This window comes from Euwallacea fornicatus, chromosome 5 (genome assembly GCF_040115645.1).
Source record: "Euwallacea fornicatus isolate EFF26 chromosome 5, ASM4011564v1, whole genome shotgun sequence".
In the NCBI taxonomy this organism is placed as follows: Eukaryota; Metazoa; Arthropoda; class Insecta; order Coleoptera; family Curculionidae; genus Euwallacea; species Euwallacea fornicatus.
This window is the reverse complement of record NC_089545.1, coordinates 3050048-3071369: the sequence shown is the minus strand read 5'-3', so window position 1 is coordinate 3071369 and position 21322 is coordinate 3050048. Positions and strand designations below refer to the sequence as shown.

The 21322-nt window shown below is 38.5% G+C and overlaps 1 protein-coding gene and 2 long non-coding RNA genes across 4 annotated transcripts in view; all 3 read right to left on the bottom strand.

The window, feature by feature from the left end:
* Positions 1–993: 993 nt before the first annotated feature.
* LOC136339308 (uncharacterized) lies at positions 994–3785 on the bottom strand. The gene is made up of 3 exons (XR_010732122.1): positions 2249–3785; positions 1992–2167; positions 994–1248 (listed from the first exon to the last, which is right to left on the bottom strand). It is a non-coding gene; the product is annotated as an uncharacterized lncRNA (long non-coding RNA).
* A 346-nt stretch (positions 3786–4131) lies between these two features.
* The window catches only part of LOC136339310 (uncharacterized), a 61735-nt gene continuing 44544 nt past the window's right edge, over positions 4132–21322 (bottom strand). For both annotated transcript variants that reach the window (XR_010732125.1, XR_010732124.1), the window contains exon 3: positions 4132–4554. This is a non-coding gene — a long non-coding RNA (uncharacterized lncRNA). The remainder of the gene's footprint in view (positions 4555–21322) is intronic.
* On the bottom strand, positions 8189–10237 carry noc (no ocelli). Its single transcript, XM_066282179.1, has 2 exons — positions 9899–10237; positions 8189–9810 (listed from the first exon to the last, which is right to left on the bottom strand). Exons 1-2 carry the CDS (start codon positions 9983–9985, stop codon positions 8542–8544), a joined length of 1356 nt encoding a protein of 451 aa, XP_066138276.1. The 5' UTR covers positions 9986–10237; the 3' UTR covers positions 8189–8541.

Below are 21322 nucleotides of genomic sequence, written 5' to 3'. Positions count from 1 at the left end.
TCGAAACTTCACCACTGGTTGGAGCATACGGGGGGTAATGAAGGCCAAACAGAAACCACTCCTCTTTCACTATGTTGCAGGAAAAGCTTTAAACACACCCAAAAACATTTCAATTAGCTCTCATGCTTATTGTTTCTAGCTCATTTTGCTAGTTCTTTTAAGTACATTTTGTTGCAATTTAACAGAAAATCAGCGTTTTTCGCAACATTTTTAGTCGTTCTTAATTAATACATTTTTACATGATGGAGTGTCCATTTCATTTAAAAATGAGCGAAATCGTTGCACAGGTTGATATGGCTGTTTATATCAAATTAAATTATGTTGAAATTCCAATCCAAAATTTCAAATAACTTTTCGGGGGGTACGCCAATGGTATTTTCCAAATAGGATACATTTTTTTAAATAACCGATTCAAAATACATAAAAAATGTTGTGTTTTTTCGATAGGAGAAGTTCATTTTAATAATTTTTTGAGAAAAAATATAAAAGATACCCTGTTGAAAATCTGCGTTGAAAATAATAGCAATCTTTGTTAAAGAGACAATCTTGGCCTATTCGTTGACAAAATTTCTGCCAGAGACTACTTAAAAAAAATGTAAAAATCACACGTTTATTAGTTCATTCAATACTGTGGACTATCTAAGATATCGTATAGTGGTGTCGTGTGATATGTTTGGTGTTTTGGATCGGCTATTTAAAATTTTTTATCCAATTTGGAAAATACCAGTGGCGTACCGACATTCCCCTATAAGATTGAACGTGGTATCCATTATGCACGTTTAGGATCACAGCATTTTTCTATAAACAGAAGGGAAATGTACTATTGGGACTACCGTGTTGGTATACCGAGATTCAATAACATCTCTTGCGTCATTTTAAAAATACGAAATAAAATGTTCTTTAATATTTATCATCCTGTATCTCAAAACCTATTCATTTTAGGACATATGTTTGTGCAATATTTGTATTAGAACAATCCAGAGAATCCGTTTCTTAAATACTGGAACATCCTTAGGAACCGCCCTGTGGAAAATGTAACATATCGCCATGGAGGTAATTCAGAGGGCATTAGCAAGCACTCTCGGAAATAATAAAAAAATGCCAATAGATCCATGGTAAACAACGCACTATTTTCGGTATACAGAGTGACAAAGTTCCACGCTCTTACACATGCATAAACGGAGTTTTAGCTTTTCTGCTTATATTATAAGTGCCCTTACTTGCGACGCAGTCGTAGAGGAAACCAAACTACAAATATAGCAAAAAAGTACTTTGTGGAACCCAGATTAAAGCTCATAAGGAGCTTGTAATATTCAAGTCGTGTACCTGTTTGCAGTTTTAAGCCAATAAATAATTGTGAGATTTTAATCTTTCCATTGAAACATTATCAGTTGTTTCTGGAGACCGTTGAGTTAAATCTAAACAGATGTTGAACGGTCGTAAAGTCATGACATTGGTAAATCAATTTCAGGCATATCTTTTAATCCCACTACTCACATTAAGTTGTAAATTATAGTCACTACTTTCCTGTTTAGGTTTCATCAATATTGATTTTGGTTTTCCGCTTTAAATTATTCTCTGAAAAGCTGCGAGAAATTTGTCGCGAACGAATTTCGGTCATACCTATCAGAGCCGTAATGCGACAAGCTGTTAGGAGGATTTTATTGGGACCCATCTGCTATGACCGCTCCGAACAGGAAAACGCCGGCTATTAAGAGTCGATTATTTCAATACAATATGCCCATTTAATTGTTATGTGGTTACTCGGAAATATATTTAGTACCTTATAGGTTGAAAGGTATTAACTTGATCTTAACGCAATCAATAAATACTATTGCTAATCATGTAAAGGCCGTTTATTGCTACTATAAATTGAGCTTTAGTTTTATGGTTGTAATTAAATGAAAAATGCCTGTCAATATCTATGTAGGCTTGGCAACAATAACCGCAAACAGGCCACGCAGAGCAATAACTTAAACTTAAAAACTCACTGTTTTCTCCCTTTTGGTGTCGTATATTCAATTTTCTTTAAGCCATGTCCAGAATAACGACCCATTCTTTCAAACTACGTAGCAGCGTTTCAATTCGGTCGACGTCGTCGTGACATCACCCGTCAAGTCGGCCCTCAGTGATTTAAGAGGAGTTGTAGAGATGTCACTTATCCGGTCTGGAAGCAACAGCGAAGAAAATCGAATTATTTCTTTTTCCTCGTGCACGACATGGCTGGGACTTTTCGAGAAATAAATACCGTGAAACGCAAGGTGACAGCTGGAAAACGCCTTGTTGCGAAGTACGGATTTTGTCAAAGGCGTTTATGTCAAACACGTTTACTCTCTCATAATGTTGTTTCTCCCATATCCGCAGACGTCTATCCAGGGACGTCTGCACGAAAATCTATTATATCTATGTATATATATATATATATTCGTGGTACAGCACTAAAGGGTAAAAACATAGTGGCACATCGCCCCTCACCGGGCACCTCGACATTCACATCGCCAACCAGCGATGGTAAATCAAGTGAAGTTGTTCACTGAACGTCGCACCTCACCCCTCATCGCGGCGAGATGCTTGTAGTTCACTCTGCGATTGGTTCTCTCAACACTCCAATCCCTCCATACGGCAACAGCGCACATTGCACTTAATCAGCAGTATGTCGTATGTTCCGAACGATCCGGTGTACGTTGAGGGTAGAGGAACGGAATGTGTGGTGTTGCTTGAGAGGCCAGACCAGATTTAACATACATACAGCACAATTAATAGTGGCGGTCCTATAGAGATATTTGAAGGGTTACTAGCCCTATCTGAATAAGACATATCTACCGCCCTGCGTTTAAAAGAAATTCCCGTCAAGTAGGCTTTGGGATTATTTGACAGTGAGCCCGTATGTCTATGATATGTTCTACGTGATCTCGAATATAAACGAATAAACCTAACCTCGGTTAAATACGACTCCGTTTGCCGTTATTATTTGTTGTATTTTATTAAAATTTGTCTTATTCAAGGCTCCACGAACGCGTATGTGGGCTAGTAAAAGTTTTCTAAGTGCTAGAAATGGTGTTTACATCCAGACAAAAGGCCTTTATCGTTGAGTCTTATTTTCGGAATGGGCAGTTCATAAAAGGAGAATGAGCCTTTGAAATTCAACCCTGTCTTCAAGAGTTTCGTGAAAAACTTCCCCATATTGCAGTACGCAAATCACAATATCGCGACGCTTTGCATTATGTCGTGAAATTGCCCCGCGAAACTGACAGTGAGCAAAGGAAATCGGAAAGTGGAAGACCAACTAAACCAACACTAGAAATTGTTGAAAATGTGACGCGAGTAGTAGATGACAATCTCAGCACATCTTTAAGATCAGTTTCTCAACAAATGGGTTGCTCAGCACTTGTCGTTTAATTCTTCAAAAAATCTGGAGTTACATCCATACAAGGTGTAAACGTTTCAAAAATTGTAGCCTCTAGATTATGAAAAGAGACTGAGGTGTTGTCATTAATTTAACCAAACAATCCAAGACGATTTTCTTTTATTTGATGTTTTTTTATTGACGAGGCGCGGTTTTCCTTTTCAGGGTATGTAAATTCACGAAGTATGAGACTACGAAGTGCAGAGAATTCCCATGCTCTCACGGAAACACCTTTACATCGTCAAAAAATTGGAATATCCGTTGCTACCTCGCGAAAATGATTAGTAGAACATATCATTTCGATGACGCCATCACATCTGTCCGATATCGGATTATGTTAAGGGAATTCATCAGCCTGTTTCATTTTGATGAACTGTGGTTCGGATACTTTCAACAGGATTAGGCGACGGCCCATATATCTAGAATAACTTTTAATTATCTTAGAGAATACTAAAATGATAGAGGAGTAAGCTTGCAGACGAACTGCATCTGTCCACCACGATCGTCGGATTTAATCCCACTCGACTCGTTTTTATTCCCGACGCTACAAAAAACAATCTTTAGAACTCCGATAACAACTGAAGGCCTTAAGGACATAATTCGACAAGAATGTGAAAGTTTCTCCACAGACCCTCATTAGAGACTCTGATAATATGAAACCTAGAGTTAATTTGTTGTGCTTGGAAAATAATGAACATTTTCATAATTTGATGTAAATAGGGAAAACAAATAAATATTAATTACATTTATTTATGTTTCATTTTTTCTTGGCTGCTGGTAATAATTAAAATTAGGTTAGGTTCATTTGTTTATGTTCGAGATTACCTAGAACATATCAAAGACATACGGGCTCGTTGCTAAATAATTCTAAAGCCTACTTGAGCAGATTTTTTTTAACATATGATACCTCTTTATTCGTAAAAAACTACACAAACCGACTACGATAAACGCCGATGCGAACTTCTGCACTATGTTAGTCAGCAACGGTGTTCAATTTTTGGCAAGGTAAGATACTTCATTATGTTTTTACCCTAAAATACTACCACCCTCTACCTACCAAAAATCCACCCGAAGAGATTCTTTGTGATATAACCGGGGGGCCTGCGTCGAGCATTGTCGCCAAATTTGTCGCTCCTGGGTTGACCACACTAAAAGGAATAAACACGTTTATGACCTCATTAACTACATTTGTTTATTTACTTTTTTCTTCCAATTCAAAGTTTTTAATATTTTTACTAACACAAACATATTAAAGCAACATTAGATGCTGTGGATTATAAATATTTACCCAGCAGGTGCGAAAAGTCATGTTTTGCCGCACGCTGATTGAAGTTGACCGAACGACGCGCAGCGAGATTGGGGCTTCATTACACACTCGCAAGGAAAACTTTTTGCCGCTGCGTAAGCATAAAAAATCTTCGTGGACAATGTCATTAATGCTCATGAGGTAAAACTTTACTGCGTAAATTTTGACTGAAATCCTAAACATCGCATGTTAAAGGTGTAAATAATGCGTGAGTTTTATATCCGTTTTTATCATATGCTGACAAACTTTCATTTGCTTGCTCGCTTCATAGCTTCATGATATTTCAACGTCGTCTGCTCGTGAAATCCACCGAAAAATCATCCCAATTTTGCAATCTTATTGTATATCAAATATCTTCGATTTCTCTGATATGCACCGACGTCTATCTAAAGGCATCGCGAGTTATATCAAAGAAAGGATTATACTTGTAGACAACTTCCATAAAATATTCATCTTCCAGACTAATCAAAACGAATTGACTTCCATGATGAACATTATTTTGAAATCTGCTATGGTCTTGAATCTAAAACACCCTGTTTTCCAGTGGCGGATCAGCCTGGGTGTAAAGCAAATTAATGTCGGCCTGGACCTGCTACATTGCTTAATATGCAGGACATCATTGGCGTGTTAGAGGCCAGAAGTTTGCGAAAATGTTTCGTCAGGTTTATTCTTCTTTTGGACATGACGGGAATAGTTTAAGATTGCATTCAGTACGCCATTGCTTTTGCCGTAATTACATGCGAAAGCGAAATGACGACATTTTCTCTCTGATCTTGTATAAAATTATGAATGTTCCATTCAGTGTCGTAGGCACTTCGTTCGTCGGAATTTCCATGTTTTTTCTAAATTTCAGAATTTTGAAAGACGAGCCATCATTTTTTCGTCTTAAATGATGCCTTGTGCGGTACGACGGTGGTATTTTGCAAAACTTAAAATTCTGAGTTTTCATTATCTGTGAGGTGATAATTTCATTTGATGCGCTACAGGTAGTGACCTAGTTTTCTTTGCAAGAGTCTAAGGGAGGTACTCGCACTTCTGCCCTTATTTACTTAAAAACGATCTTATGATATCACCCGTAAATTTAGTGCTCCAACATAACAATCGTCATCAAAAAAGAACCCTTAATCAGGGCAAATTTGTCTAATGTCAGTCATTAAGGCGGCTGGTATATTTTAAATTCTAATGTCTCTCTGTGGGGCTCGAACGTTTCAGTAGAAAACAACCGGTAATTTACTACCTTTTTGACCCTCAATATTTATAATAAAAGAGGCACAAAATACAGCCCGACAGCATGAAAATAACAAGGTACGGCCGAGTGTACGTTAACCCGGTAATTTTGCTTTATCCCATAAATTTGCGGTCTACAAAATCATTACATAATCCTCGTGTATGGAAGCGACTAGAAACTTCCTCGCCCACAATTCTTACTGAAAATGTTCATTATATAAGACCGGAATCTAGCGAACTCCATAGTCAAATGATGGACAACTATATCGTGGTTATGACCCATAATTTGCTTATTGCACTTTGTTACTTTGCCGTGAAAACGTAAAAATGCTCCATACAAAACTGATGGTATCGATTATGGTAATGCGGTGTCATTAACATGTCAGTTAACGGTATGGCAAGCACGTCGATCAACTGTTGAGGTGTAGCGATAGTGTGGACGTGCCTTGTCAAGATTTGCATTGTGTAATTACTTATATTATGAAGCTACAAAACCAGAAGTTGATGGGTAAAATTATACCCTATAAGGGACACAGTTTTTGGGCGCTCTATTTGCATATCATTTTCCAGTTTATATACTGGGTGTAAAATATTCCAGTAAACGTTCGGTTTTCGGTGTGGAACACAAATGGAAATCAAAACGCGAGAAGGTTTTTGCGAACAAGATATCACGCAACGTCGCTTTAGTAAAATTTCCCATTTCTCTGAATGCAAAATTTAACACACAGTGCCATTTATATGACAAATTAAGTAATAGTAAAAAATTAATATTAATGATGTCCAATTAACCCAAATGCGCCCTTCGGCAAAAGTCACAGTCTATGGTATTCAGTAATTAAATGCCACTTGGTGATATGGCGTATTGTTATTTCAGAAATGTTTATCATTCTCCATAGGCGTCCAATATAGAAAAAATTCCTCAGAGAAAAAAAAGGAAAATATATTTAAATCTGGTGATCGCGGTGGCTACTGCTCAGGGTGGTTATATCCCATACCAGTTCGGAAACCATCGGCTTAGAAACTTTCGAAGTGAAATGCGGAGGCGCACTATGGTGCATAAATCACGTTTCGCTGCGCAATTGTAAAGAAGACAAACTTTCTAGAAACTCACTAAGAGTTTTTTTGTGAGAAAAACAAATTAGGTGCGCCGTTCAAGCAGGTCGTTAAAATAACTACGGCAACTAAATATCGCCCAGAAATACCCGCCTGTAAATTTATTTTAAACTCTTTGCTAATGATGGGTTAGGTCTGTCGATATTTGTAATTAAAAAAATAAATCGTCCTTGGACTCTAAATTTTGCGGCAACAGCTCCTTAACACGACCAACAAGAAGACATAAAAGTATTTTTGTTAAAAAGTCGTGAAAGGGAAAATCTTAAAAGGAGGGTTGCCAATAAACTTGACACTTCTAAAACACAGGGTTGTCTCGTTGTATTAAAGACGTTGTTTGAGGTCAAAATCTCAACAACCGAAAGCGTCAGAAAACAATACGTTATATAAAAAGTCGATTTTTTAAGGTCCTACACGCGCACGTGTTTTACGTCCATTACGCTATGAATCACCATATAATAGTCATAACATACCGTTTTTGAATATGCCTTTTTAATGTGGGGTCCAAATTGAGATTATCCCCTTAATTGGCTCAGCAGTTTACAATAACGATTTAAAAGCCTGAAACCTGATTATTCAGTATTTTAATTTTTCAATTTATATTTAGCCTTCGCGTTGCTGACTCTTAAAACGATCAAGTAACGCCTTTTCCTCCGCTAGTAGCAAACTTTTTCTTACAAACATAAATGGCTTTACCACATGCATAAAAAAAGCTACGTGTAAAGTTCCACCGCATATATATCAACGTGGGATGTGTCAATGTCAAAATTCTTTGTGGGTATTTAACATTAACGTGCGTGCAGCAAGACTCTTTGTCGCATCTGCGCACGCGAAAATTTCACCTCCCGCTAATATCTAATTGACGTACTGAAGACAACGAAATTAACGCGCATGCGCTCGTAGGTAAAATACTGTACTTCACGCAAGCGAAAGTGTTTATCGCACTAGATTGCTGTGCGAATTGCGCGTCGTTCGATCAACTGCAATCGGCATCGGCAAAAGATCTCTAGTTAGGTAAATAGCTCTAACAGTTTTGCATACATGTTTTCCAAAAATTGAAGAAGACAACGGTTTTAATAGATCTTGATTTAAATTATCCATTGATTTAAACACTGCAGGCACAAAAGTAAAACTCAAAATACTACGAAACAAGTTTATTGGAATTGATAATTGAAATCAACATAATACAACCTTCGAGAGTACCTTTGGATCCTGAATTGCTTACCAAAAACACTTTAAATCTAGAATATAGAGGCAATTTTTTCATTAAAAATACATTTCTTAATACGAATTTTTAACGTTCACGTGCTGTTCAAATCAAGGAAAATATTGCACAAATATCTTTTCTCTCATGGTAAAGAATGTTTAGGAAACACAGCAGTCCACATCCTTTGTTTTTCAAAAATATATACCTACACAGAAACAACTTACTATCTAAAATAAAATAATTATCACAGACAAAAATGAACCACCAGGGCTCAACAACAGAAGTCTAAGGATGAACTGCCGCACTTCCTAATCTTTGACCATACAATGCATATGGGGAATAGTAGGGGCCCAGGGAGGCTGGATTAAAAGCACTATAAGGTGATGCTGCCAGACTAGCAGGCAATCCAGGTTTAGCATAAGGGTGGTATCGGGCGGCACTTAAGGGACTTAGGGGCGCACTAGGATATCCGCTCCTGTGGAGGGCTGCTGAGGACAGCAATGCTGAGTGATTCAATAAACTTGCAGCACTACTTGTAGCTGCGTCTGCTGAGGCACTAGTATGGGTTCTCAGATGTTGCAGAAGTTCTTCTGATGTAACGAACCTTTTGCCGCAATAAGCATCGCCAGCAATCCAATTACAAACGTATGGACGTCCTAATGAGGGATATGCCAGAGAACTGGGAGGTCCCAATGACATCGCCATGGCCAGGTTATATTTCTGGTGGTCGCACTGAGTACATCCTGAAGGACAAGGTCCAGCTGTAGCTCCACTCATCAAAAGTTGCTGATTTTGAAGGCTAAATTGACACCCAGTGCAATAAGGGTCCTTGCAAACTGGGACCAATGCTTCTCCTCCAGAAGGAGTCTTAACTCTGGCGTAACTCAGGTATGGTCCCGGAGAAGCTCCTGGATATCCCATCATACTGTGATGATGCGAGTATGGAGCCCCTGGAAAGGGAGGGCGGAAAGCTGGATTGCTAGCTGCATGTTCCAGACCTGGGGGGCAGCACAATGAGCTGAGATGGCTTCCCAAAGTTCCGGGTAAAGAAGTCGAAAGTGGCTTATAGGCCCCTAGGGGCGAATCTTTGGAATGCCCTTGTAAAATTTCCAATCCTGGGCGAATAATCGGACTGGCTGAAGGGGTGGTCTGTCTGACTTGGCTCTCAGGAGACAACTTTCCTTTGGAATCTGGACCAGGAGTGCCAGACTCACTATTGTTGTTATTGTTAGTACTATCAGTAGGCGACACGGATTTCCGATCAACACCGACGGATGGTGACTTTTTCTCGTTTTCTACACTTTTTTGACTGCTCGGGCGAGACTCGTCCACTTTTCGGCTCACCACTGTTGTTTCGTAAGGTTTGAAAGCCAGTTTGTTATCACTAGGGGTGGAACGCTGCGAAATCTTTTCATTCTTGTCACGAGGGGAAGACCGCGATTCCGCTTTCTTTTTGTCCAGCGAAGACAGTAGCGGCTTGCTGTTGGGGGAATCGGCTCCGATTTGGGAGCAAGTTTGGGCTAATAGAGCAAGGGGGCTCTTCTTGGCATCCAGCTGTAAAACCAAAAAAAATATTGTTGGTGAACTCGGATCTCAATCGAGAGTCGGCAAAATATGATTTGTTAAAAGGAATAATATTTACCGTCGTTGAGAGTGGACTCAAATAATCAGGCTGCAGATATTGGTTGCCAGGGGCAGAAAGTAATCCGGCACCCTCTAGGACAACCATATTCACTAAGCACTATTTTCAGTCAAAATACGAACTAAATTCAACTTGGGATCAAGCAAACTTGTTCCTGAAATAATACTCCTTGTTGCTCCTCTACGGTACAGACTTGGACTCAGTTTTAACTCGACTTTCGAGAACGACAAACGACACGCCTCTCGAAGCGCACTTTCTCAAACTGAACTGAGGCCTGAAACAGGCAACCAAAACGTTGCTGTCGTAAAAGACCCCAACTGGCCGAGTGTGCGCAGTAGGGATCTCCACTTTTAAGAGGTGGCTCGAATGTGTATGTGTGCCGGCCATGGAGTGAGAACATACAGTGTTGACAAACTGACCTCTTTTGATTCCAATTTTGCTTAGCTTCGACTTGGCGATGTAGAGGTGAGAATTTGCAATTTTTGGAAATTACATGATAAAATCACGTAACTAATCGAATCTCGTCGCAAGTGAGAGTGTGGGTCCCAACTGAGTTCAAGTCGATTGAAAAGTGGATCGTACCGAATTGCGATCTCTTTTGTTTATGTCATGAAGATAAAAATGACCTTGAACCTTTATTCCCTTTTTTTCATGTTGGTTTTTGAGCTCGCGTCAGCACTCATAACTATGACTCTGTTGTAGCTAAGCTGATCCGGAACTAGTTCAAAATTGACTAAGAACTTTCAATCCGCTCGAACTCTCCCCGATTGAACTATCAATGTAAAGGGGTGAGTGAAATTGCAATGAGTATGACCACACTCAATTAACTCTTGCCTCCCCACAAAGATAAAGCCACTTGAAAAGGGAAGAAATATTTAGGTATTAACTTTTTCTTTCGGGTCCAGTCTGGCTAGTTTGAAGTCAAATTTCCGACATTCAGTTTTGGAAAACCTCCCTGATTTTTCCAAAATCAGGATAGAAAATTTCGAATAAAATATGGTTTGTTAGAGCAAAGGGTTACGTGGGAAATACCGCAAAAATGTATTAAGAAAAGTTGTTTTAAACTAACATGTACATTAAATTTTAAAGTTCATACAAATAAAAAGTACCTTCAAAACATGAAATAAAAATGCCAGGTCCAGTAAGAGTGCCATCATAACGTAAGTTACAAGCCTAAGCCTCGTCATAAAGAAGCCCTCACATACTAGCCATTAGAGGGGTATTATAGGCGAAGTTATGACAGCTGCTTCAGAGTAAATCCATAAAATAAATAGCATCCGCCGATTCAACGATTTATGACGGCGAAAGTCGGATCCAATAAAACACCCAAAGCCGACAGGAACGACTTTCAGTTCCGCCTGATTCACGACATAACCGAATGTTTTATGGAACCTTCTTTAAAGACTCTGTTTTGTAAGAATTCCAAATCGGGTCTACCTTGTCCCAAATAACATTATTTTCTAATCACTTAAAAGGTTGAAAATTCTTCAGTTCCCTCATTTATGACGGTACCGGAGGAATTGGTACAAATAAATATTGGGTGCGGATAAAAGAATAGAGAGGGCGAATAATCTAAGCATGGCCATTTCATTCTTTATATTTACCGTTTTCGAGATATTCTGAGACATTCCGAAAACTCCTTCGAGAAAAACATGATTGAAAATCTCTGGAAAACGGTTGGAGATGCGAGTTTTTTCGCGGATTGCAGTTTTGACGTGGAAAAGATCAAAGTATCAGAATGCGTAAAAATATCAAAGCTATTGACACTGATAAAATGGTTATGTCGATTTCTTAATATATTTTTTTGCAAGGTACACGCAACGTCACTTACAGCTTGCTTGGAATGGTTATTTTAAATAAATCTATAGTAATCAAGTCCTCCCCGAGCTGCAATTTCAAGTCTATAAATCGAGAACTGCGGGATGTATCCCAATTTACAAAATTAAAGAAACGCCCCGCTACCCTAAATGCAAACAACCAACTTTTCTATAAGGCAAGTTTGGATTGCTCTGGTTTTTTACCCTCCAGCGGCCAATACTCATTTGAACCATTGTTTTCTGGTATGCCCTATATAGCACCCTATAGGAAACTGAATTTTTTTATTTTGGCTCTCACATGCTCCTGTTGAGTCGGGTGTTAGGCTTCAATAATCTCCAAGCGGGAAGGATTACTGATAAGGAGAAATCGATTATCATTAACGAGTAAGAAACTAACAAAAGTCCATTTCAGCAGTAAATTGCATCCCCATCCCTCAGTCAATTTCAGAAAGTTCATTGAAGTAAATCGGATGTCGGCAACTTCAAAGGGTGCGACAAGATGTTAACGCATCGTGGGTGGCAAACCTGACGTTTATTCACGCTTCGTGAAGTATGTCGGCTCGTACTTTATTTGCCTGCGTTGCCGCACGCAGCATAAAGTGTGAGATGTTGTCGCATATACAGAGTGTTTCAAAGATGATGTGACAACAGCTAGAGGAGTTTCAGCAAAATATGGAAAAAAGTTCATGTGAACATAGGTTCGAAAAGGCTTCGTTTTCGAGATGCAGGGTTAAGTTTTTTTTAACAAATTGAGCTTCTCATTAATAGCTTAAAAACGCTTAGCCGATTTTAATGAAATTTTTACGGTTCATCAAAACAATTTTCAGACATCTAACGGACCAATTCGATTTAATCCAGATTTTCTATCTCGAAACGAAGCATTTTCGGATCCATGTTCATATGAAGTTTTTTTACACATTTTGCTGAGCGGAATCTCCCTTGGGCTTTTGTTACTTCAACTCTAAAACACTCTGTATTTGGATATGCATAGGAAGTTAGACTGCTGGACTTTTCCATTCACATTCCAAACGTTACACCAAAAAAATCCACTTTTACTTAATTTTACGTCACTTCTTTTACACTTACTGTATTATCCCGGAGAACTGCCTCAATTCATTCTTATTGTTTATTAGCTAATTGACACAGTGAATGATAAGCGGAGGAAAAAGTATGGCTATTTTCTTAAATAGTGCGGAACGTGGTGTTTTTCCACACGCAATTGTCGGTGCCGGAGTGACGTGACTCGAAAGAAATTTCGAGCATACAGTCGAGTGCGGGAAGGAATTCTTTTTTTCTTCTGCCGCGATTAAACAGAACTACTTTTTTATTCCAACATTTTTTCTAATTAACAATAAAAACTCTAAATGGGGAAAAGCTGCATTTATTTCCATGTTCTTTTCCATGTAAAAATTAAAGCCACGGCGGGTTCTAGATATTTTACCCATCTAGCATCGTATGAGGAAAATAAGAAAAGAAGGCAACATTTATTTCTACAAAAAATAGCGCACCAGTTCCGGAAAAATACTAGTTTCCACATGCAAATGCGTACGGCAATGTGCTAAGCACGGCACGCGAAAAAACAAATGCCAACGCACTGAAGTATGACTGCACCAATTGGGGCGTCGGAGGTCGAATCCCTCCAAAAAAGTATATAATTTAATATAATGGTGAAATAAGAATGATTATTATATATTATATATACACAGTTATAAAGTCAATGATATTGACTTCAAACATTGAAATTACCATCAGTAAACTGCAACCAACTTATTTTCCAACTAGCACCTACTAAAATGTCCATAACAGGTATTAAATGAGAGATAGGAAACCGACAATATCTTATATCAAATAAACTGCCAATAAAAAAATATCGATTTGGGTATCGACATTTTATGATTCCCCAGTACCGGCTTTATGGGGGGCAAGGTTGAGCGACGGCCCAGAGTGGCGAACTTCACTAGATACCTGTATCAAATTTTTTTCGTCATCTGCAAGGTGTTATAACTCACAAACGACTCAGCTTACATGAATAATCCATCAAGGAATTTAAATACCATTTCTGCTAAAGTTAAGTACGCAAGCCGTTCTTCACTTAAACCTATTTTCTTAATGTTACACGGCGCAAAGAAAAACTCATTGCAAAGATGTAAAAATTTCACGGATTGCATTTTATATCTATAGTAAATCTTGAATTCTCATTTTAAGTCATGTAATTGCTTCAGTGGATATCTGGAGACATGTCTAGTGTTTCTTTTTTTTGTAAGTTATTCGATTTTAATGACTTTAAAGTTTGACTCTAAAAGCGCATTCGTTCAATTAAAAATCAGCGACACAGAGTTGCAGTTCATCAAACTTTGATTCGGCATATTTTGCCAAGACCGAAAACGTATTAATAAAAAGTGTGATTAAATTATCTGGTAACTGATTCTCATCTTAATTGCTTTTATTTCAAAATTTTGGTTGAAGTGTCCGTTAACAGATTTGATGAATATCTCGGAAGGGTTTTGTTGAATTATTGTTTTTAAGTCCATAAAACAAAGAATGGCTGATTTTAAAAAAAAATCGCATTTTTTGTTTGTGACCTTAGATATCCTAGCTTGTACCCTAGATGTTCCGCCTCGTATCTGCATAAGACAAATTTTATCCAGACCTGAAGGAGAGCTGAGCCAATAGCATTAAACTAAAATGTTGCTGCGGTTCCCAATCCATTTTTTTTGTGTTCGGGCCAACGACTTTTTCTGGTAACAAAAGAAAAAAACACAAATTCCAGAATTTTAGGAAGAGATATATAAGTATTGTTCGATACAGGGTAAATGCCGACCATCGACTTTTGAAATTTGCCGAAATTCTGGAGTTTACAAGTAGTTTGCCTTTTATTGCGTACTCAAAGAAAAGAAGGAAGGACAGTCTATAAAAGACGTCTGGTCCTTTGTTGGCGTTGAAAGATTACTGGGCAAATTGCGACCTTCAAGGTCCATGCTGCAAAGTTTAATGAGCGTAAAATATTGCCTGCAAATAGTAAAATCCCCTCTTGTACACTAAGATATCCACAATACATGCTAAATAACAGGTAGACAATGAGCAATATTGTGTATCAAGTATCACACGAAAAGGATGAGCGAAATATATTTTGAGCTTTTAAAAATATTACAAGTCCGATATAATTATAAAAAAAACTTCCTGGTAGTACTTGGCGGTTAAAAATTGATTCGTTATAGTCCTAATACAATAAAACAGGTAATATACATACGTACGTGCTTACTATAGGACCGAGAATAATGTATACGATACATTTTGGGACGTTTATTTCGTTTAGATATTCTCTGCCAATGGCACGCACGCATATCAATCGTTACGTTCATCGAAAACATAATGCACAGGTAAGCTTTTGCGTTTACGTCACTTTGGCAGATACGTAAATTTGATAAGTAGCCCGCAGCTGTTTTCGCGTGCAGCCAATCGCATTGCGCCATTTGCTTGCCACGTAAGCGGAAACTGTCATTTCCAGAGAGGGGCTTCCGTTCTCCGGCGGATGCGCTAATAAGTAGAGCGCAGGGTAAACAAAGTAGCTCTTCAATTCCGATAGTTGATGCGTTCGCATATTATCTTTTATTATATATTTTTATTGCTAATAATAGAAAGTTAAAACTTGTTCATTCTCGCTGTTCGATTTTGGAGAAAGTTCCGTAAATATGTCAATTCTGCCGCAATACTGAAAATAAAATCTGAAATAGTGAGTCTTTCATTTTCAGCAGCAGATTACATGCCCATAATTTATTCGCCAACATAATGATACGGCTCCTTGACATGTTTTCTGCCGCCAATCTAATTAATAACGACACTTCCAAAGCTAACCTTCCTTCGAAAGCCAGTTAATTTAAGAGACTTCTTCACGTCCCGGGCAATTTGTAAACGATTCTTTAACATTTCCGAGAATCTGGGTCGACATTATTAAAAAACACTTAATTAAGATTTAAATCGATATTTCGTTAATCGATTTCGACCGCTTGTCCGATGGTATTACGGTCACGATTTTCCTCTCGATTGCCCCTCTTTGTCTTGTATATTGGCGCGGATTAACGATGTAGTGTCACTTACGGCGAAACTACCAAATTATTCAGCATTAATTGGAAGCGAGAATAATAATTTTCATAATTCAACAGCCGGGCATTGATAAATTGTTTACGTTATGTGGTGGCTAAGTAATTTATTCAGTTTTTCGACCTTGTAGACACTGGTTTAACGTTTCGTAGTGTTGTTAACTTGGACAGCATAACGTTTCCATCACAATCTGCCACGAGCATAACAAACATTTGAGCTTCTAATAGACTCATGAAAAAATTGTTGTCTAAAGAGCCATGAAGTAGTTTCTTTAATACTCATTTACTTTGCAAAACCATAAAGTGGGGTTCTACAGGGTGGCCCAAAAAATATTCTGCAAATAGTTAGTTGCCCTGGTTGCGGAGTAACGGATGTTCTCCGTTCGCATGTATGAACATCTGGATCAGCTTGGAGCAAGAATATTGCATTGTCAAGAGACCAAATCTCTCCAGATTATTCTGGATTCTAGCCGCTGGGAATTTTATTTTTCCAAAGTTTCTGGGGAGCTATTCATGAAGCCAATCTCAACGACTAAGAGCGTTAGAGCGCAAACGTGCATGGGCACCTCAGTTTGGCCACCCTGTATAGCTCCACCTGTCGCAAACCATTCAGAACCACGATTTCATGTGTGCAAATTAAACCGGTAGTTTTTTTGTCATTAGAACGCTTGGCGGGTACTAAAAAAATAAGAAAAAACGTGTTATGGTGTTTACACTCGACAAACTAGTCTGTATACGAAACTACCTACAGCATAGAACCTTTTAACAGCCTCATCCTGCGGGAGATTGTAATTTATGACAATCTAGTTGAGATCAATTGCTTTTTAAGTACCTAAGTTATGACTTAAAAATTACGTTGTTTATGCCGTCATTAAGGTCCATTAGCGGCTGAATTACTACTGTGATATATGACGGCTTCATTTGAGTTATTAACTTTAATAAGTGGAATGCACAACTGCCATGTACTATTGAATTAAGTGCTTGTAGGTATCTCTGATATTTGCCGAAGATGGTTGCTCACGGCTCACCAAGATGTTATCTACCGGACGTAACGGAGGGAATAAAATCTTACAAAAGGTTTTTGGGTGTGCGAGTCTCTGAGTTATGCTAATCGGGAATTCCTCGCACGCAGTCAAACTGATGGCAGTAAACCAAAAAGGCTTTAAAGCCAAGAAACAGACGTGTATTGCGCCATTTCGCCATAAAGCATGAGATAAAGACCCGCAGCAACATAAGTCGTGACTTATCAGATGACATAAACATCTCTGACGGTAAAAACTGCCGTAACACGCGTTCGTACATGGCTATCTTTAGTCGCCCTCAACTACTATCAATTAAAGCCGCTTACTCGCGGTGTCTAATCTCATTAACGCCGCTATCGCGCTTTATTTCTCGCTCGCAGCTCTCCACCCGTTTACGGGATAATTAATTAATCCCTAATCTGTACACATATTTCTGTATGCTGCAGCTTCGCGGACTGTTTTCGAGCTACCGAGAGAGAACGTTATTCTGATCGCACTCCGGGGACTGCTCAGCAGTTGCTCTTGCTCTGCTAATTAAAATCAACTGGGATCGATTCGTGGCTTGTTAGTTACTTGTCACGATTCCCCTTTATCTAACGATTCTCAGTACTTATTCGTCCTCTTGGGTCGATTCTTAAATAAATAATGTGGTGCCCATCAAGTCATTTAACGATTGACTCAAGTGACCACGGGATGCGGCTTCCAATGTCGGGAGACTATTTGGTTTAACGGTACAATTGGACATGAGTCTGCACAATGGAGACAGGCAATTTGCAGCGATTGCGCGAAGGTTTTAAGAACAAAATATATTTTTTTGCAGGTCCATAAATAGTTGTTTTCGCAACAAGGGAGAAAAATGCTACTTTTACTCCCGCGCATAGAATGAGCGAGATGGGGGCATCAGCATTCAAGAAAGTATTATAAAAGGCACTTTCCTCTAGAGATGTGCATTCACTTTCGTCTAGGACTTTTGTTCAGTTTTATAAAGAAGCTGTTGTTACGGAGCGAATTGTCCGTTAATATCAAACGTCAGCGGGAGCAAAGGTAGTAATTCCCCTGCTTGCTGTGCAAATATCTATTGTGCATTTATGATGCATTGGGAGAAAAATACTTTCGCTATCTAGAGAGTAAACGAATTTTCCTCCTTAGGGGATAAAAATACTATTTTCTTCCCGCTCATGAGGGACTATTAGTGAAACTGTGTGCCGCTTATACGAACTCTGACAACTGAATCTTTGGACAATATCCCAAATAATAAAAAATATATCCTATCCTAACACCTTACTCCCTTACCCCCTGCATTAGTCCCGCTTATACAACACCTAGTTTAAGAAAAATTGCAAATAGTGAGACCCTAAAGTGAAATGTATACACTCAAGGGCAGAAAGACCAAAAGGTCGATAGCCTATTTCGTGCGAAATAAAGATTTTTTATATATATATAAAAAAAATATATTTTTACTACTATTTGGAATGGATGAAACTAGAAATTTAGGGGCTTTTTACTTATCACAAAGCTTGCTCCTGGCTGCATGTTTTTTTTTTATTTTGCAAAAACTACATAATTTAACTCCAAAAACTGTATCAAATTTATCGACAAATAATTGCTCGGATGCACTTGAGTGTTTAGATTAAAAATAAACATTAATATGATGTAACGTCCCTTTTTGAAGTAAAAACGGCCTGTAATTTTTTTGACACGAAATCCACTAAACTTTTACAAAATTCGGTTGTAAAAGAATTCCATGTCTCGGTTATTTTTCCTTTAAGGTTGGGATTGGGGGCTGAGAATCGTCACATAAATACCGTTTCATCTTATGCCACAAAGTTTCAAAGACATTTAAATGGGGACTACTTGAAGGACATGACAATGCTCTGACATTCTTATCCCCAAACTACTTTTTCGTGGTTTTGGCAGTGCGACACGAGGCACCATCCTTTAGGAATACGTAATTTTGATTTGAGAAAATTTGTTCTGCAGTTGGAATCAGGTTTCTCTATAAAATTAATTGGTATTTTTGGGTCATTTACAGTACCATCAATGAATTCAACTTCCCCCAGACGTCTGCTGCCGATACATTCCCTTATCATATTTTGAATGGTTATTAATAATGGTTTATTTCTTCCCTTGAAAGGGGGTAGAAATGAGAACATTATTTACTTTATAAAAACCGTAACCAGACTTATGCAATCATATCTTACAGCACTTCTTTGATATATTTAAGTTCGTCAAGTGATTACATAGCGTTTAGGTTTTCCCTAAACTACCCCTTCTTCCATTGATTTAGTAAGTTTTCACCAGTACCCAACGCCCTCTTGCGGTGATCCTACGAAGTCAACTTGAATTTTCCCACGAGCTTCAACATTAGCTGCTCCCATACATTTTTTATAATATCTCCGATTGTTGATTAAGCAATATTCAAATCACTTACGATTTTGGCATTCATTTTCCATTGCCGCATTATAAAATAATAATTTGTCGAAGTTTTGCGTTTGTTGCAACACCGCGCGCCATAATGTTATAACTTTATGTCAAAGATATGACAGATTAAGCCTAAACTGACAGTTATCGTCAAAATGCACACTAAGTTTATCAATAATTGTAAACTTAAGACTTGCTCAAGATTGAATAAACATTGTCTGAATATTTGTTTGTCAGCAAATTCGTCCCATTCTTCAAATTTGGTTATTTATTTTTTGTAAAAAAAAATATGTTCTATGGTCACACTATATAATAAGTATATAAATATATAATAAGTAAATAGTTCCTAAATTGACATTTCCATCGGCGAAATAAAAAGAACGTTTAAAGAGTAATAAATATATTTTTCGTAACACTTGTCCGAAAATTTAGTTGTTAGGGTGCGTACTATTTGACTATCAGAGAGATAACCTCAAGATTTGCGAACTTTGGCGGAATTCACTTGTACTCGTCTTGGGTCGGTACAGAGTAATATTGCTCTAACCAGATTTAGAACGTAACCAACGATGTCAGAACCGAGTACTTTATTAAACATCAAATTGATGGTTGAAAGCCGCTTTAATACATGGTTCTTTTAGGACAATGTCATTGCATAAAAGACTTGCAACAAAGTAAAAAGTATCAACTGCCCCTTTCATGAACGTCAATCAGGCATATTTACGACGACAGTAATTGGGTCGATGAAATTAGCAGCGATGAGCTTGTAATACGTCCATATTCGGCGCTCAGCTATCAGCGCTTTAATCAGCAACGCGGCCTGTCACGTCGGGCATTAACGTCAACCCTGATTTGCGCACGGCCCGCACAGTATCAAATTAGGCTGTCATCGCACAGTCTCTTGACAAATAATAATAGTATCAAGCCTGATTAGCATAATGCGGTTATGATAGAAGAGGGGAGATAGAAGAATGAATCTTAACGAGTTCCAACAGTTTTTTTTTATATTGAAGAGGGAGGGGGGGAGTTAGGCCTAGAAAGGCATGTACTTGTTTCAGGTTGATGGAAGATTGGCATGTGCATCTGGTAAAAAGTCAGGCTCATTACGATACAGACCGATGGCGGCGGCGGTCTCCGCACCGCCAAGACTTCGATCAACGTCACTCGGACGTCAATAAATCAAGGCGAGTGGCGCATTTTAGGAATTATTTATGCGGCCCTCTTTTTGCCGCCAATAATTGGCCGAGGCGGCGGCCCTTTTCAATGGAAACAATCTGCCCCGAAGATGCTAATACTATGAAAAACGGCCGCGGAAAAATGTGGACTGCGGGACGGCCCGCGAATAGTAATTCGACAACCGAAAGCACAAGAATGAGGTGCGGCAGCCCCCTTTGTCTGCTCAAACTTCAGCTCAGCGGCCTTTTTTCTTTCGAATTGACCAGTGGCTAATTTCTTTTTCCTATTTTCGGTCTCCTGTCGCGCATTCACATGGAAAGTTCTCCGGATGGTCAGCCCGACGTCGATGATTTATTACACGAAAATACACCACAATTACTATACGTTCCTCAATAATGATCCGCCGCAAAACATCATATTTTATCCCCTATGATTTATAACCTTTGACATGTATCAACGCCGAAAAACGATAAGCAAAACTGCGCATCATTTGTCATCGTCAACGGCGATCGACAGGCGGAGCCACTGTCGCTTGGATATGATTAATGACGTGCGCGTCGCTCTAACAGAAAACTGACAATAAGCTATCGAAGATTATTAATGGACGTCAGGCCCATTGATCGCAATTTTTTTACATAACCCTGGTACTTTATATTCTCTGGTGGAAGCAGCAGACTAAAACACACATTTTGCGGAGTTTTTGGATGCCATACACAATCCAGCTTTGACGTCATTTTTCTATTCAGTTTTTGTGTAATGGATAAACACAAAATACGAGGATCTTCATATTTATTCTTCTTACAATTGATATAAAAAATATTATCAGACATTCAAGCCGGTCGATGTATCGTCTCAAAGACTTTCAAATTAATTATCCAAGGGGATGAAACT

Bases quoted from the DNA above. Each gene is read 5' to 3' on its own strand.
- noc (XM_066282179.1), bottom strand. From the start codon at position 9,985: ATGGTTGTCCTAGAGGGTGCCGGATTACTTTCTGCCCCTGGCAACCAA. The intron at 9,811-9,898 runs GTAAATATTATT...TTGGTTTTACAG, and splicing joins TGAGTCCACTCTCAACGACG to CTGGATGCCAAGAAGAGCCC.